Source organism: Pseudorca crassidens, chromosome 3 (genome assembly GCF_039906515.1).
Source record: "Pseudorca crassidens isolate mPseCra1 chromosome 3, mPseCra1.hap1, whole genome shotgun sequence".
Classification (NCBI taxonomy): Eukaryota; Metazoa; Chordata; class Mammalia; order Artiodactyla; family Delphinidae; genus Pseudorca; species Pseudorca crassidens.
Genome location: NC_090298.1, coordinates 29,925,462 through 29,948,425, shown reverse-complemented (window position 1 = coordinate 29,948,425; position 22,964 = coordinate 29,925,462). Strand labels below are relative to the sequence as shown.

The following is a 22,964-nucleotide window of genomic DNA, read 5'->3' as shown; positions in this document are numbered from 1 at the left end:
TAAAACATATATATTTTACCTTCTCATAAGTAAAGGAACTAAAGGATTATAATTTAAAATAAAACGGTTAATTTGAACTGACAAAAAAATCTAATATTTTCAAACTTTTTCCATAAGGTAGAAAAGACAGAGGTTTATACTATGAAAACGATGTATTAAAGGAAGAGACCAATCATCCTTTGGATATCCAAAATTAAATTTTTATTATATGCTTATTCATTTTAACAGTTTATAAACTACAAATGGAACATTAAGAGCTTGTGATGTATAAATCATATCTTCTCATGTTAGTATTTATGTTGGTAAGATTAGCGTCTCTTCTTATCTTATTAGATTGTTATACTGATCGAGGAATAGATGGGTGGGATAGTGCCTTGTCAACTATAAAATCTTAAACAAATGTAAGGAACTATGTCTAAAAGGAAAATTGTTGAACTTAAAAATAATTCCTTAAAAGTGTTGTTTTAGAGTTAATTAAGATAAATTTTGAGTGCCCGTTTGTCTTTAAGAGAAAAAATGGTCATATTCCTCAATTTTCAAATTATAAAAATACTCTATTATAGGAGTATATGAAGCAATGCCTTGCTGACATTTCAATGGTAACTTGACTTTATAGGTCAATTTTCTTTTGAAATGCTGTTATAATTAGTCTAATTCCCATATTACTAGCACACAGCCATACCCAGAGCTAATATTCAGACTTAACTGCCTAGAGAATATAAAGCTGTTTCCTGACACTTTAGACAAAGCTAAGACCTTCCCAGAGACAATGATCTCATCCTGGAGTATAGTATTCCCACAAGAACATGAAGATGGTAAGGGAATATTTAAAGTCACGGAATTAGCATGACCATCTACCTGAAACCCTAGTTTTACTTACCGTTAAGTCATACAGAGCATTCCTTATATATTAAAGCAGGCAGATAATTTATGAATTAGCCAGATTTTTACACATCACTAATGTAAAATGGGAGATCTTCACTTTTTTTAAATTGCTCCGTTGTTTTCTCTTCCTCCTAACATATACACACACGTACTTCTTCTCCCTTTCTCCTTCTTCCTCTCTCCCCCTTGCTCCATGTATGGTGTTGAGGGCATATGTGAGGGCATTAGCCTGCTGTGCCCCCCTTTGCCTGGCAAAGCAATAAAGCTATTCTTCTCTACCTCAAAAGAAAAAAAAAAAAAGGAAATCAATGAAAACGTTTGAGAACTAAGGTAATAAAAAGAGCTTGGTCTTTGTTTTGTCTTGGATTTAAATCCTCAGGTCTAAAATTTATTAATTGATCTTTAGCAAGGTTTTTAACCCCTTGTACCTCTGTTTCCTTATCTGTAAAGTGTTACTTATCTCTTAGAATTATAATAAGAATTAAATAAGAGTATCTGTAAATTGTCTGATGCATAATAGGAGTTTAACAAATATTAATCCTTCCTTCCTCGCGTGCCATATTTTCAGAGTATTTCTGTCCTGTACAACAGTGAGGTTTAAAGTAAATAGTAAATAAGATATAAAATGATAACCCCCAGATAAGCTATAGTAATGAATTCTGAGTTTATAGTAACACCTATTTAAATAGAATTGAGTAGTTCTCAGGATAAAAAAAACATGAAAATCAATTTGCATAACTAAGACTTTCTAAGCCAGAATATTCTGCACTTGTAAACACTGGTTGTGTATGTGTATTTTCAGTATTAATATTGCTGTTTGAATATAAGAAAAGAATAAATTGCTTTTGTATTATAGCCATTGTTTAGCATCCTGCTATAGTAATCTTCTGAAGGTATGCTAATGGCCTAACTTAATTTGTGTCTGTAAGAAATATGGCTTTGGTGCATACCCTAGTCAGTGGAGTACTGGGCATATAAGCTTCTTAGAAAGGGAAATAAGTACTTCTTAAAGAAAGACAAATGTAGCGCTAGGTAACTTGACATGATAACTAGTAATAAATCATAGGCTTCTGTGGGGTGCAGATACTAAAGAACAATTAACTTATCTAAATGTTTACAGTGTGAAATAATGCTTATCTTTTTGAAAATCGACTTTTATTAGCTTGGGAACTCGTTGTTTGAATCTACTTGGTTTCCAGCAGTTCATGGGAGATAACGATATGACATCAGACTTAGTTGATGAAGGAAAAGAATTAATCAGACGAGGTAAGATTTGTCTTTTAAAATGAACGAAGGGCAAGTGCTAAGACTGAGAATACAAAATTAATGTTTGTATGATTTGAAATTTTTAATCTATCTTAAGAAATTACAAATTAATATGTTTTAGCTAAAATTCTACAGAAAACTTTCATAGCAAAAATAATTCAAAAACATAAATGATTGTTTCATCTGTCTTTAAGAAATTCTGCAGAGGATTTAATAATTAATATGTCTGCAACTAAATAACGCCCTTGCTTGGTGTTGGAGTCATTTTCCTGTTTGCTTTGAAGTAGATTTGCCAAGTTAAATACAGTTAGAAAACTCATTAATTTAAAAAATCATCATTAAAAACAAGGTAAAGAATCATCATTAGTTTAATGCTGCATAGGAAATCATTCAAGCCAAGGCTGGTTTTTAGAATGTGGTAATCATTAACAACCTGTTAGAATACATGGCACTCTGTTAGAATCTAATCTCAAAACTGAGTGTATCAAATTTCCTGATGTTCAAGTGATGGTAGAATAGGAGGAAAAAGAAAAACAAAACTTGAGTTTTGGGACATTGGTTCTTAGACATTCTCCCTACTTGGGTCTGGGGTTTTTGTGTGATCTTATTTAAATGTAAGCCAAAATGTACTGTGGCTCTAAAATAGGCCAGCGTAGCCTTCACGTGCTCTCATAGGAAGGTGGTGTCTAGTTAATGTAATAGTTCTGCTGCTTTTTGCATTAATTAGACTTCATCTGGAGTATCATATCCAGTCCTGGGTAAGATTTTCAAGAGTAAGACTGATAAGTCAGAAGGAGTCTAGGACAGCCAGAATGAGTCTGTAGGGCATATCTTATGGAAAAGAACCACTGCTGAGTATATAGCCAGAAGAGAGTAATGGAAAAGACTCTTATGCAGAAAGAAGTGTGAAATTAATTTAGAAGACAAGACATAAAGAAAAAGGAGAAGTTGCAGAGAAACAAATTTCAAGTCACCATGGGGAAGAAGTTCTTCCCCACTAAAGCTATTTAGGCAGAGCCTAAAGGGCCATCTCCAACAAAAGTAGAGAAGGTATTCTCTGTGGAGTTAGGTGAACTCTCCAGTTCTTTCCAACAATAACCTATTACCTTTGACTTTGTAGTAATTTAAAGGAAATTGGTCATAGCCTGATACCTTTACTTCAGTTACTCTACATCTAATTAAACCATGTTATACCAAATTTGAGACCACTTTTCTGTCTCTAGAGAAGAGAAAAAGGCAACGGCAAGAAGAAGGTGAAAGTCGACGAAGAGTAAGTACCATACTTATTAAATTTCTGTAACCTAAAGATTAATGTGAAATATCATAAGAATCTTATTGATTTAGAATAATTGGCTAAAAACAGTGGGAAAAAGACATAGGATATACTTTTACAGAAAAGCAGTTTTAATAGTTTCAGATGTACATGTAGGTATCCTGTCAGACCTGTTCTAAAAAGTCATTAGTAATAAATTACTTCATGTTCAACATCTAGCAGTTTCTTGCCTAGAGTAGGTGCTCAGTAAATATTTATTGGATGAGTGAATAAATTCATGCAATCTTGCTATTAAAGTGATTTTGATTGCTTGACAATTATGCTTTTTTTGTAATATGACATTAATTTTATTCCTCTTTAATTTTTCCTTAGTCCTTCGTTTCCTGAGGCAAACTAACCTCCTAGAGAATTGAAAAGGCAAAAAATGAGAAAAATCTAGTCACAGTTACCACAGGTTTTCAACATCTGAGTGTGTCCATTACCAGAGAAGTGAAGACTCAGGAGACATGATAGTTGTCTTCGTGTATTTTAGTGTATGTTATGTAAAGGGAGACTTGGTCTTTATTTCAGAAGGCATAACTAGAACAAAATAGCAGAAGTGACTGGAAATAGAGTTCACCTTTTTGTGAAAACTTCCACAGTTTACCAAAATGGCAGTGGGATCATCACACATAGAAATTTCCATGTCTTCTAGTAAGAGGGCCAAATGGTATCTGGCACGGTTATTTTAAAATGAAACCCTGCACTGCATGGGAGGCTTAATTAGGACCTCTAAAGTTCCTTTCAATTCTACGAATTTAATGAGTAGAATCCCAGTTAATAAGGTTTTAGTGCAGTTAAGACACAATGCCACATGAGTCATTACCTAATTATGTTTGTATACAACTCTAATTTTGCTATCAGAAATGACTTTTCAGGTCTCTCTGATTTGTACTTTATTTGGATGAGAGAAAATTTTATTAACATCTCATTAATTACTATGAGTTATCATAACTCTTACATGGTCAAGGTAACCTTATTGTAGTTGTAAAATTATTTTGACATTTTAGATAGAATTCAATAACTTAAAAGAATCATAGCTAGCAAAAATGTCTATAAATATCTTCATTCAAGTTAAGTTTGGCAACTATTAAAAGCATTTAGAGATAAGAGAAGTAGTTATCTATACTTTCCTGTTTTTTTTTTACATCTTTATTGGAGTATAATTGCTTTACAATGGTGTGTTAGTTTCTGCTTTATAACAAAGTGAATCAGTTATACATATACATATGTTCCCATATCTCTTCCCTCTTGCGTCTCCCTCTCTCCCACCCTCCCTATCCCACCCCTCCAGGCAGTCACAAAGCACCCAGCTGATCTCCCTGTGCTATGCGGCTGCTTCCCACTAGCTAGATATTTTACGTTTGGTAGTGTATGTATGTCCATGCCACTCTCTCACTGTCACAGCTTACCCTTTCCCCTCCCCATATCCTCAAGTCCATTCTCTAGTAGGTCTGTGTCTTTATTCCTGTCTTACCCCTAGGTTCTTCATGACATTTTTTTTTCTTAAATTCCATATATATGTGTTAGCATACGGTATTTGTCTTGCTCTTTCTGACTTACTTCACTCTGTATGACAGACACTAGGTCCATCCACCTCATTACAAATAGCTCAATTTCATTTCTTTTTATGGCTGAGTAATATTCCATTGTATATATGTGCCACATCTTCTTTATCCATTCATCCGACGATGGACACTTAGGTTGCTTCCATCTCCTGGCTATTGTAAATAGAGCTGCAATGAACATTTTGGTACATGACTTTTTGAATTATGGTTTTCTCAGGGTATATGCCCAGTAGTGGGATTGCTGGGTCATATGGTAGTTCTATTTTTAGTTTTTTAAGGAACCTCCACACTGTTCTCCATAGTGGCTGTACCAATTCACATTCCCACCAGCAGTGCAAGAGGGTTCCCTTTTCTCCACACCCTCTCCAGCATTTATTGTTTGTAGATTTTTTGATGATGGCCATTCAGACTGGTGTGAAATGATATCTCATTATAGTTTTGATTTGCATTTCTCTAATGATTAATGATGTTGAGCATTCTTTCATGTGTTTGTTGGCAGTCTGTATATCTTCTTTGGAGAAATGTCTACTTAGGTCTTCTGCCCATTTTTGGATTGGGGTGTTTGTTTTTTTGTTATTGAGCTGCATGAGCTGCTTGTAAATTTTGGAGATTAATCCTTTGTCAGTTGCTTCATTTGCAAATATTTTCTCCCATTCTGAGGGTTGTCTTTTGGTCTTGTTTATGGTTTCCTTTGCTGTGCAACAGCTTTGCAGTTTCATTAGGTCCCATTTGTTTATTTTTGTTTTTATTTCCATTTCTCTAGGAGGTGGGTCAAAAAGGATCTTGCTGTGATTTATGTCATAGAGTGTTCTGCCTATGTTTTCCTCTAAAAGTTTGATAGTTTCTGGCCTTACATTTAGGTCTTTAATCCATTTTGAGCTTATTTTTGTATATGGTGTTAGGGAGTGATCTAATCTACTTTTACATGTAGCTGTCCAGTTTTCCCAGCACCACTTATTGAAGGAGCTGTCCTTTCTCCACTGTACATTCCTGCCTCCTTTATCAAAGATAAGGTGACCATATGTGCGTGGGTTTATCTCTGGGATTTCTATCCTGTTCCATTGATCTATATTTCTGTTTTTGTGCCGGTACCATACTGTCTTGACTACTGTAGCTTTGTAGTATAGTCTGAAGTCAGGGAGCCTGATTCCTCCAGCTCCGTTTTTCGTTCTCAAGATTGCTTTGGGTATTCGGGGTCTTTTGTGTTTCTATACAAATTGTGAAATTTTTTGTTCTAGTTCTGTGAAAAATGCCAGTGGTAGTTTGATAGGGATTGCATTGAATCTGTAGATTGCGTTGGGTAGTAGAGTCATCTTCACAATGTTGATTCTTCCAATCCAAGAACATGGTATATCTCTCTGTCTATTTGTATCATCGTTAATTTCTTTCATCAGTGTCTTATAATTTTCTGCATACAGGTCTTTTGTCTCCTTAGGTAGGTTTATTCCTAGATATTTTATTCTTTTTGTTGCAATGGTAAATGGGAGTGTTTTCTTGATTTCACTTTCAGATTTTTCATCATTAGTGTATAGGAATGCCAGAGATTTCTGTGCATTAATTTTGTATCCTGCTACATTACCAAATTCATTGATTAGCTCTAGTAGTTTTCTGGTAGCATCTTTAGGATTCTCTATGTATAGTATCATGTCATCTGCAAACAGTGACAGCTTTACTTCTTCTTTTCCGATTTGGATTCCGTTTATTTCCTTTTCTTCTCTGATTGCTCTGGCTAAAACTTCCAAAACTATGTTGAATAAGAGTGGTGAGAGTGGGCAACCTTGTCTTTTTCCTGATCTTAGTGGAAATGCTTTCAGTTTTTTACCATTGAGGACGATGTTGGCTGTAGGATTGTCATATATCGCCTTTATTATGTTGAGGAAACTTCCCTCTATGCCTACTTTCTGGAGGGTTTTTATCATAAATGGGTGTCGAATTTTGTCAAAAGCTTTTTCTGCATCTATTGAGATGACCATATGGTTTTTCTCCTTCAATTTGTTAATATGGTGTATCACATTGATTGATTTGCGTATATTGAAGAATCCTTGCATTCCTGGAATAAACCCCACTTGATCATGGCGTGTGATCCTTTCAATGTGCTGTTGTATTCTGTTTGCTAGTATTTTGTTGAGGATTTTTGCATCTATGTTCATCAGTGATATTGGCCTGTAGTTTTCTTTCTTTGTGACATCCTTGTCTGGTTTTGGTATCAGGGTGATGGTGGCCTCGTAGAATGAGTTGGGCACTGTTCCTCCCTCTGCTATATTTTGGAAGAGTTTGAGAAGGATAGGTGTTAGCTCTTTTCTAAATATTTGATAGAATTCGCCTGGGAAGCCATCTGGTCCTAGGGTTTTGTTCGTTGGAAGATTTTTAATCACAGTTTCAATTTCAGTGCTTCTGATTAGTCTGTTCATATTTTCTGTTTCTTCCTGATTCAGTCTTGGCAGGTTGTGCATTTCTAAAAATTTGTCCATTTCTTCCACGTTGTCCATTTTATTGGCATAGAGTTGCTTGTAGTAATCTCTCATGATCTTTTGTATTTCTGCAGTGTCAGTTGTTACTTCTCCTTTTTCATTTCTAGTTCTGTTGATTTGAGTCTTCTCCCTTTTTTTCTTGATGAGTCTGGCTAATGGTTTATCAATTTTGTTTATATTCTCAAAGAACCAGCTTTTAGCTTTATTGAGATTTGCTATCGTTTCCTTCATTTCTTTTTCATTTATTTCTGATCTGATCTTTATGATTTCTTTCCTTCTGCTAACTTTGGGGTTTTTTTGTTCTTCTTTCTCTAATTGTTTTAGGTGCAAGGTTAGGTTGTTTATTCGAGATGTTTCCTGTTTCTTAAGGTAGGATTGTAATGCTATAAACTTCCTTCTTAGAACTGCTTTTGCTGCATCCCATAGGTTTTGGGTCGTCGTGTCTCCACTGTCATTTTTTTCTGGGTATTTTTTCATTTCCTCTTTGATTTCTTCAGTGATCACATCATTATTTAGTAGTGTATTGTTTAGCCTCCATGTGTTTGTATTTTTTACAGATCTTTTCCAGTAATTGATATCTAGTCTCATAGCGTTGTGGTCGGAAAAGATACTTGATACAATTTCAATTTTCTTAAATTTACCAGGGCTTGATTTGTGACCCAAGATATGATCTATCCTGGAGAGTGTTCCATGAGCACTTGAGAAAAATGTGTATTCTGTTGTTTTTGGATGGAATGTGCTATAAATATCAATTACGTCCATCTTGTTTAATGTATCATTTAAAGCTTGTGTTTCCTTATTTATTTTCATTTTGGATGATCAGTCCATTGGTGAAAGTCGGGTGTTAAAGTCCCCTACTATGAATGTGTTACTGTCGATTTCCCCTATTATGGCTGTTAGTATTTGCCTTATGTATTGAGGTGCTCCTATGTTAGGTGCATAAATCTTTACAATTGTTTTATCTTCTTCTTGGATCGATCCCTTGATCATTATGTAGTGTCCTTCTTTGTCTCTTCTAATAGTCTTTATTTTAAAGTCTATTTTGTCTGATATGAGTATTGCTACTCCAGCTTTCTTTTGGTTTCCATTTGCATGGAATATCTTTTTCCATCCCCTCACTTTCAGTCTGTATGTGTCTCTAGGTCTGAAGTGGGTCTCTTTTAGACAGCATATATATGGGTCTTGTTTTCATATCCATTCAGCCAGTCTGTGTCTTTTGGTGGGAGCATTTAATCCATTTACATTTAAGGTAATTATTGATATGTATGTTCCTATTCCCATTTTCTTAATTGTTTTGGGTTTATTTTTGTAGGTCTTTTCCTTCTCTTGTGTTTCTTGCCTAGAGAAGGTCCTTTAGCCTTTGTTGTAAAGCTGGTTTGGTGGTGCTGAACTCTCTCAGCTTTTGCTTGTCTGTAAAGGTTTTAATTTCTCCATCTAATCTGAATGAGATCCTTGCTGGGTAGAGTAATCTTGGTTGTAGTTTTTTCTCCTTCATCACTTTAAATATGTCCTGCCAGTCCCTTCTGGCTTGCAGTTTCTGCTGAAAGATCAGCTGTTAACCTTATGAGGATTCCCTTGTGTGTTATTTGTTGTTATTCCCTTGCTGCTTTTAATATGTTTTCTTTGTATTTAACTTCTGACAATTTGATTAATATGTGTCTTGGCGTGTTTCTCCTTGGATTTACGCTGTATGGGACTCTGTGTGCTTCCTGGACTTGATTAACTATTTCCTTTCCCATATTAGGGAAGTTTTCAACTATAATCTCTTCAAATATTTTCTCAGTCCCTTTCTTTTTCTCTTCTTCTTCTGGAACCCCTATGATTCAAGTGTTGGTGCGTTTAATGTTGTCCCAGAGGTCTCTGAGACTGTCCTCAGTTCATTCTTTTTTCTTTATTCTGCTCTGCAGTAGTTATTTCCACTATTTTATCTTCCAGGTCACTTATCCGTTCTTCTGCCTCAGTTATTCTGCTATTGATCCCTTCTAGAGTATTTTTAATTTCATTTATTGTGTTGTTCATCATTGTTTGTTTCATCTTTAGTTCTTCTAGGTCCTTGTTAAATGTTTCTTGCATTTTCTCTATTCTATTTCCAAGATTTTGGATCATGTTTACTATCATTATTCTGAATTCTTTTTCAGGTAGACTGCCTATTTCCTCTTCATTTGTTAGGTCTGGTGGGTTTTTATCTTGCTCCTTCATCTGCTGTGTGTTTTTCTGTCTTCTCATTTTGCTTATCTTACTGTGTTTGGGGTCTCCTTTTTGCAGGCTGCAGGTTCGTAGTTACCGTTGTTTTTGGTGTCTGTCCCCAGTGGCTAAGGTTGGTTCAGTGGGTTGTGTAGGCTTCCTGGTGGAGGGGACTAGTGCGTGTGTTCTGGTGGATGAGGCTGGATCTTGTCTTTCTGGTGGGCAGGTCCACGTCTGGTGGTGTGTTTTGGGGTGTCTGTGGACTTAGATTTTAGGCAGCCTCTCTGCTAATGGGTGGGTTTGTGTTCCTGTCTTGTTAGTTGTTTGGCATAGGGTGTCCAGCTCTGGTAGCTTGCTGGTCGTTGAGTGAAGCTGGGTGTTGGTGTTGAGATGGAGATCTCTCGGAGATTTTCACTGTTTGATATTACATGCAGCTGGGAGGTCTCTTGTGGACCAGTGTCCTGAAGTTGGCTCTCCCACCACAGAGGCACAGCACTGACTCGTGGCTGCAGCACCAAGAGCCTTTCATCCACACAGCTCAGAATAAAAGGGAGAAAAAGTAGAAAGAAAGAAAGAAAGAGGATAAAATAAAATAAAGTAAGGTAAAATAAAATAAAGTTATGAAAATAAAAAAATTATTAAGAAAAAAAATTTTTTTAAGTCAAAAAAAAAACGGACGTATAGAACCCTAGGACAAATGGTGAAAGCAAAGCTATACAGTCAAAATCTCACACGGAAGCATACACATACTCACAAAAAGAGGAAAAGGGGAAAAAATAATAAATCTTGCTCTCAAAGTCCACCTCCTCAATTTGGGATGATTCGTTGTCTGTTCATGTATTCCACAGATGCAGGTACATCAGGTTGATTGTGGAGATTTAATCCGCTGCTCCTGAGGCTGCTGGCCCTTTTTCTTCTTTGTTCTCACAGCTCCCGGGGTTCAGCTTTGGATTTGGCCCCGCCTCTGCGTGTAGGTCGCTGGAGGGCGTCTGTTCTTCACTCAGACAGGACGGGGTTAAAGGAGCCGCTGATTCGGGGGCTCTGGCTCACTCAGGCCAGGGAGAGGGAGGGGTACAGAGTGCGGGGCAAGCCTGCGGCGGCAGAGGCCGGCGTGACATTGCACCAGCCTGAGGCGCGCCGTGCATTCTCTCGGGGGAGTTGACCCTGGATCCCGGGACCCTGGCAGTGGCGGGCTGCACAGGCTCCCCGGAAGGGAGGTGTGGAGAGTGACCTGTGCTCGCACACAGGCTTCTTGGTGGCGGCAGCAGCAGCCTTAGCGTCTCATGCCCGTCTCTGGGGTCTGCGCTTTTTGCCGCGGCTCGCGCCCATCTCTGAAGCTCCTTTAAGCAGCGCTCTTAATCCCCTCTCCTCGCGCACCAGGAAACAAAGAGGGAGGAAAAAGTCTCTTGCCTCTTCGGCAGGTCCAGACTTTTCCCCGCACTCCCTCCTGGCTAGCTGTGGCGCAGTAACCCCCTGCAGGCTGTGTTCACGCCGCCAACCCCAGTGCTCTCCTAGCGCTCTGACCAAAGCCCGAACCTCAGCTCCCAGCCCCGCCCGCCCTGATGGGTGAGCAGACAAGCCTCTCGGGCTGGTGAGTGCCGGTCGGCACCGATCCTCTGTGCGGGAATCTCTCAGCTTGCCCTCCGCACCCCTGTTGCTGTGCTGTCCTCCTCAGCCCCGAAGCTCCCCCCCTCCGCCACCCGCAGTCTCCACCCGCGAAGGGGCTTCCTAGTGTGTGGAAACCTTTCCTCCTTCACAGCTCCCTCCCACTGGTGCAGGTCCCGTCCCTATTCTTTTGTCTCTGTTTATTCTTTTTTCTTTTGCCCTACCTAGGTACTTGGGGAGTTTCTTGCCTTTTGGGAGGTCTGAGGTCTTCTGCCAGTGTTCAGTAGGTGTTCTGTAGGAGTTGTTCCACATGTAGATGTATTTCTGATGTATCTGTGGGGAGGAAGGTGATCTCTGCGTCTTACTCTTCCGCCATCTTCCCCCCTCTCCCTATCTATGATTTCTAAAGGCACTGTGCTAATTATACTGATTATCTGATGAATTCCTGATGAAAAAGAATTAGATTATATTACTCTGCATATGTAATCTAAATCTGTTATCACTGATGAATTATTTTCTGACTGTGTGTTCTTGTGTTATATAATCATTTGTTTTTCTTTCCTAGGAATGGAAAGAACGTTATGGACACAGTAGAGAAGATTCCACTAGAAACAGAAATGTTCATATTGACCCAAAAGAGTCAAACTTCTCAGATATTAGTACCAACCGATGTAAGTAGTTTATTGTCTAGTTTTCTAAGAAATTTTTTTCTTATGCTTGCTTGCATAGAGACTGAGGATTAGTTACCCATCCAGAAATGCCTTTAGAGAACTATAAATGTGGTTCTGCAGTGACTTTACTTTTTTCATCCCTCAGTGTATGAGAGGAAGGAGAAACTCAAATACACATTCTGGTAGGAGAAGGAGACATCCGGGACATCAAGTGATTAGTTGTAATTACACTACCTAAATAATAGTACTTATCCCAGGCACATTGTAGGCAGGTACTGATTTCTGTTTACCTAGATGTTTTTCAGGCTGTTCAGTCATTTTTATAATAAGTTACTGATTGACCCATATATATCAGGTACTTTCCCAGGAATACAGGAATACAAAGAAGATAAGTTCCATCCTCGGTTTGCCTATAATTTAGTGAGGAACTGATATCAGGCAGAAGACATTGGTCAGTCGGTTGGGTTAGGAAACCTCCCCACATCCTTGACCCTGCCATCTGCTTCTGGGAATGCGAATTCCCAGGATCCAGCACTGAGTAGAAGGCAGAGGTTGTTTGTCTTTGGGGGAGATGCAGGGATGCTGAGAGAGTGTAAGGGTGCATGCCTGATGCTGAGAGAACTCAGCTCAGGGGATGGAAAAGAATTCTTTATTGGGAACAGATTTCTGTTATAAAGAAGTACTGTTTAGGAATAAGTAGTACTTAGCCAGGTGAAGGGGTTTTAGGCAGAAGGAAGAATGAGTGACATGAGAGAACCTTTGGGGAAATGTAGGCTTTTCTCTATGACTAGAGCCTAAAGTAGAAGCCTGATGAGAGGCAAGACTGCAGAGATAGTTGGGAAACAGGTATTATCATGCTTAGAAGTTTAGATTTTATGCCAAAGATAAGATTTCAATATGGAAAGAAGCATGCTTAGATTTTTGGTTTAGGAAGATGAATTTGACATCTGTATAAAGCATGATTTCCAGGGAGGTGAGACAGAAACCAGTTTAGTGTCTGTTTTAGTAATGCAGTCAAAAAATGATGAGGGCTCCCTCTGCACTCATTCTTGTTTCCCTCTCAAATCTGTTCATTCACCCAAGGGAAACTAGAATGCTCTTCTATACCAATAAATCTGATCATATCACTTCTCTGCTTAAAACTGTACAATGACTTTTCATTCTTATGGAAAGCCCTTCTGCGTGTGAGGCTGGATCTCTCCCCATGCTCCCCCGGCCCTCTCTGCTCCGAGCACACCTTGCCTTCTGCTCACTCAAGCAAACACCATTCCTTCTGCTGTGCTGTTTCTGTGCCTGAAATGCTCTTCCTGCCCTTCTTCACCGCATTAGCTCCTGGTCACCTTGCAGATCTCACCCCCAGAGCTTCCTCAGAGAACCTTCCCCAGACCTCTCTGACTAGGCCAGATCACCATCATGGTTACTAACAGGTGACACTCCTCTTAAACACACATCAGAGTTACCATTTTACATTTGTGTCGTTATTTGATCATGGTTCATCTCCCTCACTAGATTGTTAAGTTCCGTAAGAACAGGGACCATACCTGGTTTTGCTCACTGTGGTATCACTAGAGCCCAGCCCAAAGCCTGGCATACGGTACCTGCTCAGTGGAGACTTGTAAAATTGAACAAAGACAACCATATCTGTAGTATATTCTATTTTATGAACGTATATCCTCAGTCACCCTGGTTTACAGTTTTCACAGATACCCACTAGTTGTTTGTTTGTTTTTTTAATTGAAATATGGTTGATTTACAAGGTTGTGTTAATTTCTGCTGTACAGCAAAGTGATTCAGCTATACATACATATATACATTCTTTTTTATATTCTTTTCCATTATGGTTTCTCACAGCATATTGAATGTAGTTCCCTGTGCTACGCAGTAGAACCTTGTTGTTTATCCATTCTATATATAATAGTTTGCATCTGCTAACCCCAAACTCCCAGCCCATCCCTCCCTCCCTGCCTCGGCAACCACAAGTCTGTTCTTTATAGATCTCCACTCTTTTTTTTTTTTAACATCTTTATTGGAGTATAATTGCTTTACAATGGTGTGTTGGTTTCTGCTCCATAACAAAAGTGAATCAGCCATACATGTACACATGTTCCCATGTCTCTTCCCTCTTGCATCTCCCTCCCGCCCTCCCTGTCCCACCCCTCCAGGCGGTCACGGGGCACCGAGCTGATCTCCCTGTGCTGTGCGGCTGCTTCCCACTAGCTGTCTACCTTGCGTTTGGTGGTGTGTATATGTCCATGCCTCTCTCTCGCTTTGTCACAGCTTACCCTTCCCCCTCCCCATATCCTCAGGTCCTTTCTCTAGTGGTTCTGTGTCTTTGTTCCTGTCTTGCCTCTAGGTTCTTCATGACATTTATTTTTCTTAAATTCCATATATATGTGTTAGCATACGGGATTTGTCTTTCTCTTTCTGACTTACTTCACTCTGTATGACAGACTCTAGGTCTATCCACCTCATTACAAATAGCTCAATTTCGTTTCTTTTTATGGCTGAGTAATATTCCATTGTATATATGTGCCACATCTTCTTTATCCATTCATCCGATGATGGACACTTACAGTGACACCTAATTCACATAATTATCACTCTTGAGATCTTTCTTCCTTTGTATATTTGTTTTGTAGTCTGCAGTGTAGCATTGCAGCTCTATTTACAATAGCCGGAGATGGAAACAACCTAAGTGTCCATCATCGGATGAATGGATAAAGAAGATGTGGCACATATATACAATGGAATATTGCTCAGCCATGAAAAGAAATGAAATTGAGCTGTTTGTAGTGACGTGGATAGACCTGGAGTCTGTCACGCAGAGTGAAGTAGGTCAGAGGGAGAGAGACAGATACCGTGTGCTGACACGTGTATGTGGAATTTGGGAAAGAAAAGATGTCATGAAGAACCTAGGGGTAGAGCAGGAATAAAGACACAGACTTACTGGAGAATGGACTTGAGGATATGGGGAGGGGGAGGGGTGGGCTGTGACAAAGCAGGAGAGAGGCATGGACATATGTGCACTACCAAGTGTGGGGTGGATGGCTGGTTGGGGGCAGCCGCATGGCACGGGGAGATCAGCTCGGTGCTTTGTGACCGCCTGGAGGGGTGGGATGGGGGGGTGGGAGGGAGGGAGCAAGCGGGAGGAGATATGGGAACATGTGTGTATATATAACTGATTCATTTTGTTGTGAAGCAGAAACTAAAAAAAAAAAAAATGAGGGCATGAAATTAAGCACCCTTGAGATGACCCTGGAGATAAAGAAGAAAGGATGTGTTTGGATGAGATTTAGCGTAGAAGAAATAGGAGGAAACTAAAGTTTCAGTTAAAGCTAGAAAATAGAGGGAGGATTCTACAAAGAGATTTGGAAGTTTATCATGGATTTGGAGTTAACAGAATGCAGAGATCTGGGAGTATGGAGAATGGTTAAGAGAAGAGGAAACACAAAGCCTTAGGATGATGAGTTAGAAACTGGCATGTGGTAGGCAACCAATATTTGCTGAATGAATGAGAGAAATGGTAAAGGGCAGAGTCCAAGATGACAAAAATATGAGAGAATTGGCTTGCCTTAGATTTTCAAAAAGACCTATATTATAGTTTTTTTGAAGCTGTTGAGCTGCTCAAAATAACATTGTGAAAATTTAGGTTGTTTATGAAGTAAACCCCATTCACGTAGAGAAGGGATTAGTTCTCTAGATCTGTGCTGACCAGGGTGGTAACCATTAGCCACATATGGCTGTTGAGCATTTGCAGTGTAGCTGGTGCCCCATATTGAAGTGATAATACTTTGTATATACTGAGTTAAATTAAATATATTAAGATTAATTTGACCTATTTCTTTTTACTTTTTTAATGTATCTACTTGTAAAAAGTAAATACGGGGCTTGGAATTTATTTCTGTTGGACATTACTGCCCTAAACTATTGCTTCATGGGAAAAAGACTCAGGCCTTTATTGAAGAGTTTGAGTTGATTACACCTTAAAATCCTAGCCGAGAAGTGAGATGTAGCACCCCCTGTATTCAGTGTGCAACCAGCTGAAACTTAATTTGATTATGAACAATTTCACTGTTATGATACCGTAGTTAAATACTAATTCTGATTCATATTGAGTCTTTGCGCTATAGCTGCTTCTGAGCTTAGACTACATACAAGGGAGAACTTTTCCTTGTTATTTTCTATCATACTATTAATCATTTTAATCTAATTTTAAGATAACTACATAGTTATCTTTTCTTAATATTGTCTTTACAATCAAAATTCACATCCTTTATAAACTTGACTTTTCTTTCCGTGAGTCCATAGACTGTGACCCATAAAAACAATAGAAAGTGGACATTTTTTTCTTCTTTTGCAGCAGCATCCAAATATACCAGGGCTAATAATAGGACTGAAAGGGACCGAATAGAACTCCTCCAAGATGCAGAACCTTTGGATTTTAATGCAGAAACATTCACTGATGATCCTCTTGAATCTGAATCAGGAAGGTACGTTCCAGCTTATCATTTTGGCTCCAGCATTCCTCTGAAATTTTAATAACATTCTGACTTGATGAGATAAACATAAGGGAAGTATTCATCTTTACTACTAATAAAAAGCATATTAAGCAACCTTTGAAACCTTTTAACACCTTCTAATGCTTCTGTATTTAAAAAATTATAGCATCTAGTGGTGGTGATTGAAATTAGTATCTTCGCAAACTACTACTAGTAGTATGATAAATAACAAAAAGAATTGAAATCATTTGGTAGAATCTTAACAATATTTATATGCCTATTTCTGACAATCCCGTTTATGAAATGTATCATATTTTGCAATAGTTTACATAGGTGTAACTGGGTGGCTCACTATTCTAAGCACTTTAACAACAGTAATTGTATTTTATGGTTGTCAGTCCAATTGAATTTGCATCCAGAGAGGCTCAGTAACTTACCCAGGATCACACGGCTTGTAAATGACAAAGTCAGGCATTTAAACCCCAGGACTCTGGCTACAGAGTCTGTGCTTTAGGCTACTATACTATGTAGAAATAATTAAACAAAAGCAAATCATCATATGCATGAAGATATTTGCTATAGTATTGCCTATAAATAGCAAAAAGAATATTCTATTTATATTCAACAATCTAGTTATTAAATCTGTTAAGTTCCATGATGTATTTTACATTTCCCCACTCCTTTCTTTTTACATCTCTCACCCCGCCATATGTGTCATATGTCATAGGCTCTAAAACCGTCATTGGTTGATTTATAATTAGGTAAATCCCTTTGGGATAACATTCTTGGCTAAGTTCCTGATTTCAGCTACTGAATAGATTTTACAGTTCTTACAAATTATGTAGCCACTTCCTTTTAATGTGTCCTTGTTTTTCTCTCCTTCTTTATTTTTGATGCCTTGGATCATTTCTTTATCCACCTTTCAGGTATCAGCCTGGTGGACGATACCTCTCAATGTCTCGCAGCCGAATATTTGATGATGTTTAAAATCTGTAAGAATATATGGAATAACTAACCAAGATCAACACATAAGTTCAGTCTTTATGAACATCTGTATGCCCTAGAATTTACACTGAACTCTTAGTGAAAAGTGTCAGGATAAAAAAGGCACTAAAAATTAATGGGATCTTAGTAATAATAGTTTATTGTTCATTGAATAGAGTATCATCTTTTCTAATAAGGTTTGTTACATACCATTCCTGAAGTGTCTGCCTTAGAAGTACAGTTACAGTGGAAGGATTTAATTCATGATTAAGATCAGTATATGTTGAAAACATGTAGTTCAGTTTGTTTCAGATAAACTTTTTTCAGGAAAGTTGTTTCAAAGGTCCAAGGAAGCCATAGTTGTAACTGAATAATATTATACAGTTTTATTATTGTGAGTTACATATTTTCTGTTTCTAAAGAGTATGTTGATCCTTTATTTCTCAAAGAGATGGACACCTCAATAACAACCATATTTACAAAACCCATGTCTTAAAACACGGCTTACTTACCAGACATAACTGAATGTAGAAAGCTCTTTTTCAATACTGTATGCAAATTAGTTAGGTTTTTGCATGTATAATTAAGATTATCCTTCAACTGACACTGTTTGTATCTTCAGCATGTGTACTATAATCAGGTGATGTATTCTTTCAGTCTTTGGTGGTAACTGGAAATTGTCTTATGCTTTTGGTATTGTTTTGTAAAATTTTCATTTCAGAGAGAGGTGTTCACCTTTGACATTTAGCATATTGATTTGAGTTGATTATTCCATTCAAGGAGAATCGTAATTATTAATGGTAAATAGTGGGGGGTTTTAATAACCAAAGAGTCCCACAAAATTCTCTGCTTTTGAAAGGTGCCTGTTTATTCCTTTTGTAAAACAATATCTGGTTATTCAAAGGTAAAAAGTCAATCCATTTACTGTTATTACTAACAGTTAAATTATGATTTATAGAAAACAGAAAACGAGAATGGAGATGTGTAGTAACTTGTTGGTTAAACATGTTATTATTTAAAATTGAATTTTTTAGACTTTGTGTTTAAGCCAAAGTTAGGTATTATATTTTAAATCATCAGTGTTTTATTTCACAGTGATTATAGTTGAGCACAACATGTTTGCAGAGAGTTATGTCCCTGAAATATTTGCAACTCTGAGAATCCATACCTTGGATTCACCCAGTGGTGACTGTACTTGAGCTTGCCCATGGCTGTCTTAGTTTAACACCTATTATCCCGCGTAACTTTTAGTAGTGGCTCAGTTTGAAGATGAATTATATAGTCAAATTTGATTATATGTTTCTTGAGGGTAGTTTTTCCCTGAATCATATTTAAATGTTTTATTTTCCTCTTTTCGTGATGTTATCATTTAAATTTTTTAAAAGCCACAGTTTTATGCAGATACTGAGAGGAATAGTGTATCATCCTAATTATCTGATTTTTATGAACTTTGAGATTTGATCCCTTTTAAAATATCAATGGATAGATTTTACTCTCAATCGAAGATTATATAGACTGCTTATTTAAGAACACACACACACAGCCTTTTATTGTGAAGCATGGTTAGAGAGCAGTAGGCCAGGAGCAGAGATAATTTAACACTGTTTGAAATTTCATGATTGACCATTGAAACCTTGGGCAAATCATGTAACCATTCAGTGCCTCAATTTCTTCATTTTCAAAATGAAGAGGACTCTTGCTATTTACCTACTGATCTACCTCACAAAGCTATTGTGAGGGTATTGAGTTGATGTTTATGTGGTGGCGTTTAAAAAGACAGAATAAGTTGTTAGCTGTGCTGGTTTTGTTATTTGAAAATAGTGGATGGGAAAAGGATCACCCCAGGAAGGGGTCCAGTTTCTTATTATTACAGAGAAGCTTACAAGTTCCCAGAGCAAAAGCTCTTTTGGGAATAATTAATCAAAATCCTTTGAAAATAATATTGTTTTATTTTTCAGTCTTTGGGTTTACTTTGGAATATTTTCCTTAAGTATAATGTTGTTTCTCATCAGGTTTATCATGAAACTCAGATGCTATTGTAGAAATAGAAGCAGAAAAAGAGAAGAAATGATCCAGTTACTTTTATAACTTATAATACCCTAAGATATATTGATAGAAATAAGTAAAGGAATGTACTACTTTATTTTATTGTTAAATTTTTTATGATTATAATAACTTTTGAGTTATTTCCAAAATAATTTTTGGTTGTTTAAGTGATCCAGAGTATTCAGCTTTTTAAGCAGAATTTATCTTACAGGATTTCAAATATGATCATATAGGAAGGTTACCTAGCTAGGTAAATTTGTGTTTAGAAGGTAATGATTTAACCCCTGAGGACTAAGAGTTCATTGCTGGGGAAATGAGTTAATGTTCATTAAGCCACCTTGTAAAAAACTGTAATAAGAACAAAAGTTTTCTGTTTTGAGAAGCTTATTAAAATATAATGATATCTACTGCAAAACGTTACTACTAAATTCATAACACTACATGCAAAGTACATTTCTTGAAGAATTACTTCTGGCAATTACCTTTTGAGGTGTTTCTTACATAATAGTAGATATCTGGTTAAATTTTCTAAATTATTTTTCTAAATAATGTTAGGTAAGGATATTCTAAGCCAGTAGTTCAAAATAACCATTGCAGAAAATAACAATTAATAATCTGTTAATTTCATGAATCTATAAGTTGCTAATTAACTTTTGTTACTATATCAATAATTTCTTATTATCAATAGAGCACTTTTGTAAAAATCATTATTAAAATAAACCTAATTATTAGAATTTGTTCTCTTACCAAATGAACGCAGGGGCTTTGGAATAATTTCATCACGCAAGAGGCCCTCATTTCACAAGAGTGGTAAGGGCTAAATCAGAACATTCAAGGGTTTTTCATTTATAAAGAATAGATCAGAGAGTTTGACAATCGAAACTTTCTTAAAAAAAATGCTGCCAGTTGATTTGGATTTGGACACTACTATTTGATTAGATTATCAGTTCTTAAATTTATGCTGGTTGTGTGCCCAAATGAACTTAAATGTGGATAGGAAAGTCAGTGTGAGTGTTTTTTAAGTATATTTTAGAATATCAATGAAGGGATTCATTGATGTACAATAGCAAACCTCATTTTTTTATACCTTTAGTAGATTTAGAGAATGTTCTTGATTTTTGTGTTGATTACTATTTTAAAGGAAAAATAAACTCTCCATAATTATAATTCACACTGTTCAGTAATGTGAGTTTTATACTTGTGATTTGTGTGGGCAATGCCTGAAAAATCACAGGGATAAATATATTTGCACTAAGAGGCAAAACATGTCCCTGAAAACTCTTAACTACTTGAATCTCCAAAATACAATGGATTGTATTGTATTAAATTCTAAATGTTGAGAAGTAAATGAATTTAGAGTTTTATCTTTCGTTTCTTTTCTTCCTTCTTCCCTTCATTCCTTTTATACCTTCCTTCTTCCCTTCATTCCTTTTATACCTTCCTTCCTATCTGAAGCCTCTCTGTATAGTATGACTTCTAATGTGCTGACAGATTTTTTTTCCGTTTGTTCTTTGTGTACAGTTGTTTTTGATGATCAGTGCACTCAGAAGGTTCTTACTACAGATCCCACTACTTGAATAGCAGTATTGCACTTAAAGTAGTGAAACAGATTTTGCTAGACAACTAAGCAACATCTGAATGTAAATGTGATGGATGCTAGCTCAGTGTGTTGTCTTTTTCGCCACTAAGTAAGACACTTCAGTAAAATGAATTATTCTCAGTGTAAATGTTTTAGCATAAAATTAGACTTCCAAAACCAGTAATTGTTAAAAACGAAACAAGCAAACAAACCCAAAACATTAAGAACCTTGAGGCCTCTTTTTATGAAAAGGAGTTCGTAAATAATATACATCATTGTCAAAGTTTTCATTAAAGAGAGGTTGGAACAATATGAGAAGGTTACAGGAAGCCTTCTGAATTGTGAATTCCCTTTGTGTGGGGTACTTCTTTCCAACTCAGTGACTTTTTTCCTGCTCAGAGACCTGGAAGACTAGGCAGTGTTATCCCCTGTACTAACTCCTGGAGACCAGGTCCTGTGAACCGTCTCCACCATCAGAGCAGCCACTAGCCCTGCCCCATCCCCAGTCCCATTGCAATGGGAACATACCCTCACCCCTAATTCCTTTCATGTTCAGCCTGGTTTTCCTAACATTTTATTTTCACTTTCAAAAGATTTGTCCATCGAGGTTGATCACAATTTTAAATTTGTTAATAAAGCAAGAATATTGGCATGTTCCTCTTCTCATAGATATCCTAAAAGACTTTTGTTTTTAACACACTTCCTGGTGTGAATTAACCTTTTTTCCTGTGAAAATCTTTTCTTTTGTGATTATCCTGATCTCACATTATTTTGCAAAAGGAGATTTTTACTGTACTTAGTGCAAAAGGGTAGAAAGAATGGTTTACTGTGGCAGACATAGGGAGAATAAAGTCATAATTTGTTCATCTGACTGTACAACACCATTTTGAGTTATTATTGACATAAATCTTATCAACCTAATCACTTAGAGCTGTATTTCTCAAAAGAATGCTGGCTAGCATCTTCCCTACTTAGTACACCAAATTGTAGGGGAGAGACTTTTTTTTTTTTTTTAAAGCAATCCAATGGATTTGTTTTGTCCATATTTTGAACACAACTTGAAGGATTTTTCTCATTTAGAAGATAGAGAACATGTGGACCTGTCTTTTAAATTACTGTAATCTCATATATATGTTTATAAATTATAGCATTGAAAAAAGAGCTCTAATATTGATGTTGTTACCTTCTGATATTTAATTTTTATAAAATGTTTTTGTAAGTAACTAATTGTAGTATTGCTTTTAAGTAGTTTAAAAATCTTTCTCAAATAAGTTCTGCCCAGAACCTATTTCCTTAGGGCAATACTCTAAAGTTCAGTAGTCCAGTATGAGTTTGAAATACTCCTACATCTCTTCAGTATCTTTTTATGTATACCAGTACCCAAGCAAAGTATACCAAATGCCTAATTTCTGTGTTGCATTAATAAAGTACTTGTTATTTATCTAATTCAGTGGATTAGGTGAAATAGAAGATAAGTCTTTCAAATGTGCATCTGATCATAATTTTCAAAATGTACACTATGTTCATTTTTGGTGCATGATGCCAATTTATCTTTAATCAGCTACTACTACCTGGTGTGTAATGGCAGACGTTTTCCTTTCTGACTAATGGGTTGTAGATGTAACTATTTTTCTCTGCAGATTCTCACTAAATATGTATTTGAACAAACCTGCAAAGTGCTACCTATAAGTAAGTTAGCATCTTTGGCCTTATCTATGCATAATGTTCTCTTAGTTTGGTTTTGACAAACTCATGGACTTGGAATTGCTTTGTAGTATTTTAATTTATTGCGATGTAATGAATTTTTTGAAATGTTTATTTGATTAGCTGTTAAAATATAGGAAATTATGTAGCTTTGCATGAAATAAAGTACATTTCTACAAGTTACTAAAAA

The 22,964-nt window shown here is 36.7% G+C and overlaps 1 protein-coding gene across 8 annotated transcripts in view; it reads left to right on the top strand.

The window, feature by feature from the left end:
* The window catches only part of LMBRD2 (LMBR1 domain containing 2), a 56,104-nt gene extending 33,140 nt beyond the window's left edge, over positions 1-22,964 (top strand). For 7 of the 8 annotated variants that reach the window (XM_067730512.1, XM_067730509.1, XM_067730510.1 and 4 more), the window contains 5 exons: positions 2,048-2,151; positions 3,375-3,421; positions 11,857-11,962; positions 16,323-16,452; positions 17,388-22,964. In XM_067730512.1, the coding sequence (XP_067586613.1) occupies positions 2,048-2,151; positions 3,375-3,421; positions 11,857-11,962; positions 16,323-16,452; positions 17,388-17,448 (448 nt within the window). In that variant the 3' untranslated portion in view covers positions 17,449-22,964. The remainder of the gene's footprint in view (positions 1-2,047; positions 2,152-3,374; positions 3,422-11,856; positions 11,963-16,322; positions 16,453-17,387) is intronic. The other variant, XM_067730515.1, reaches the window with a different exon arrangement.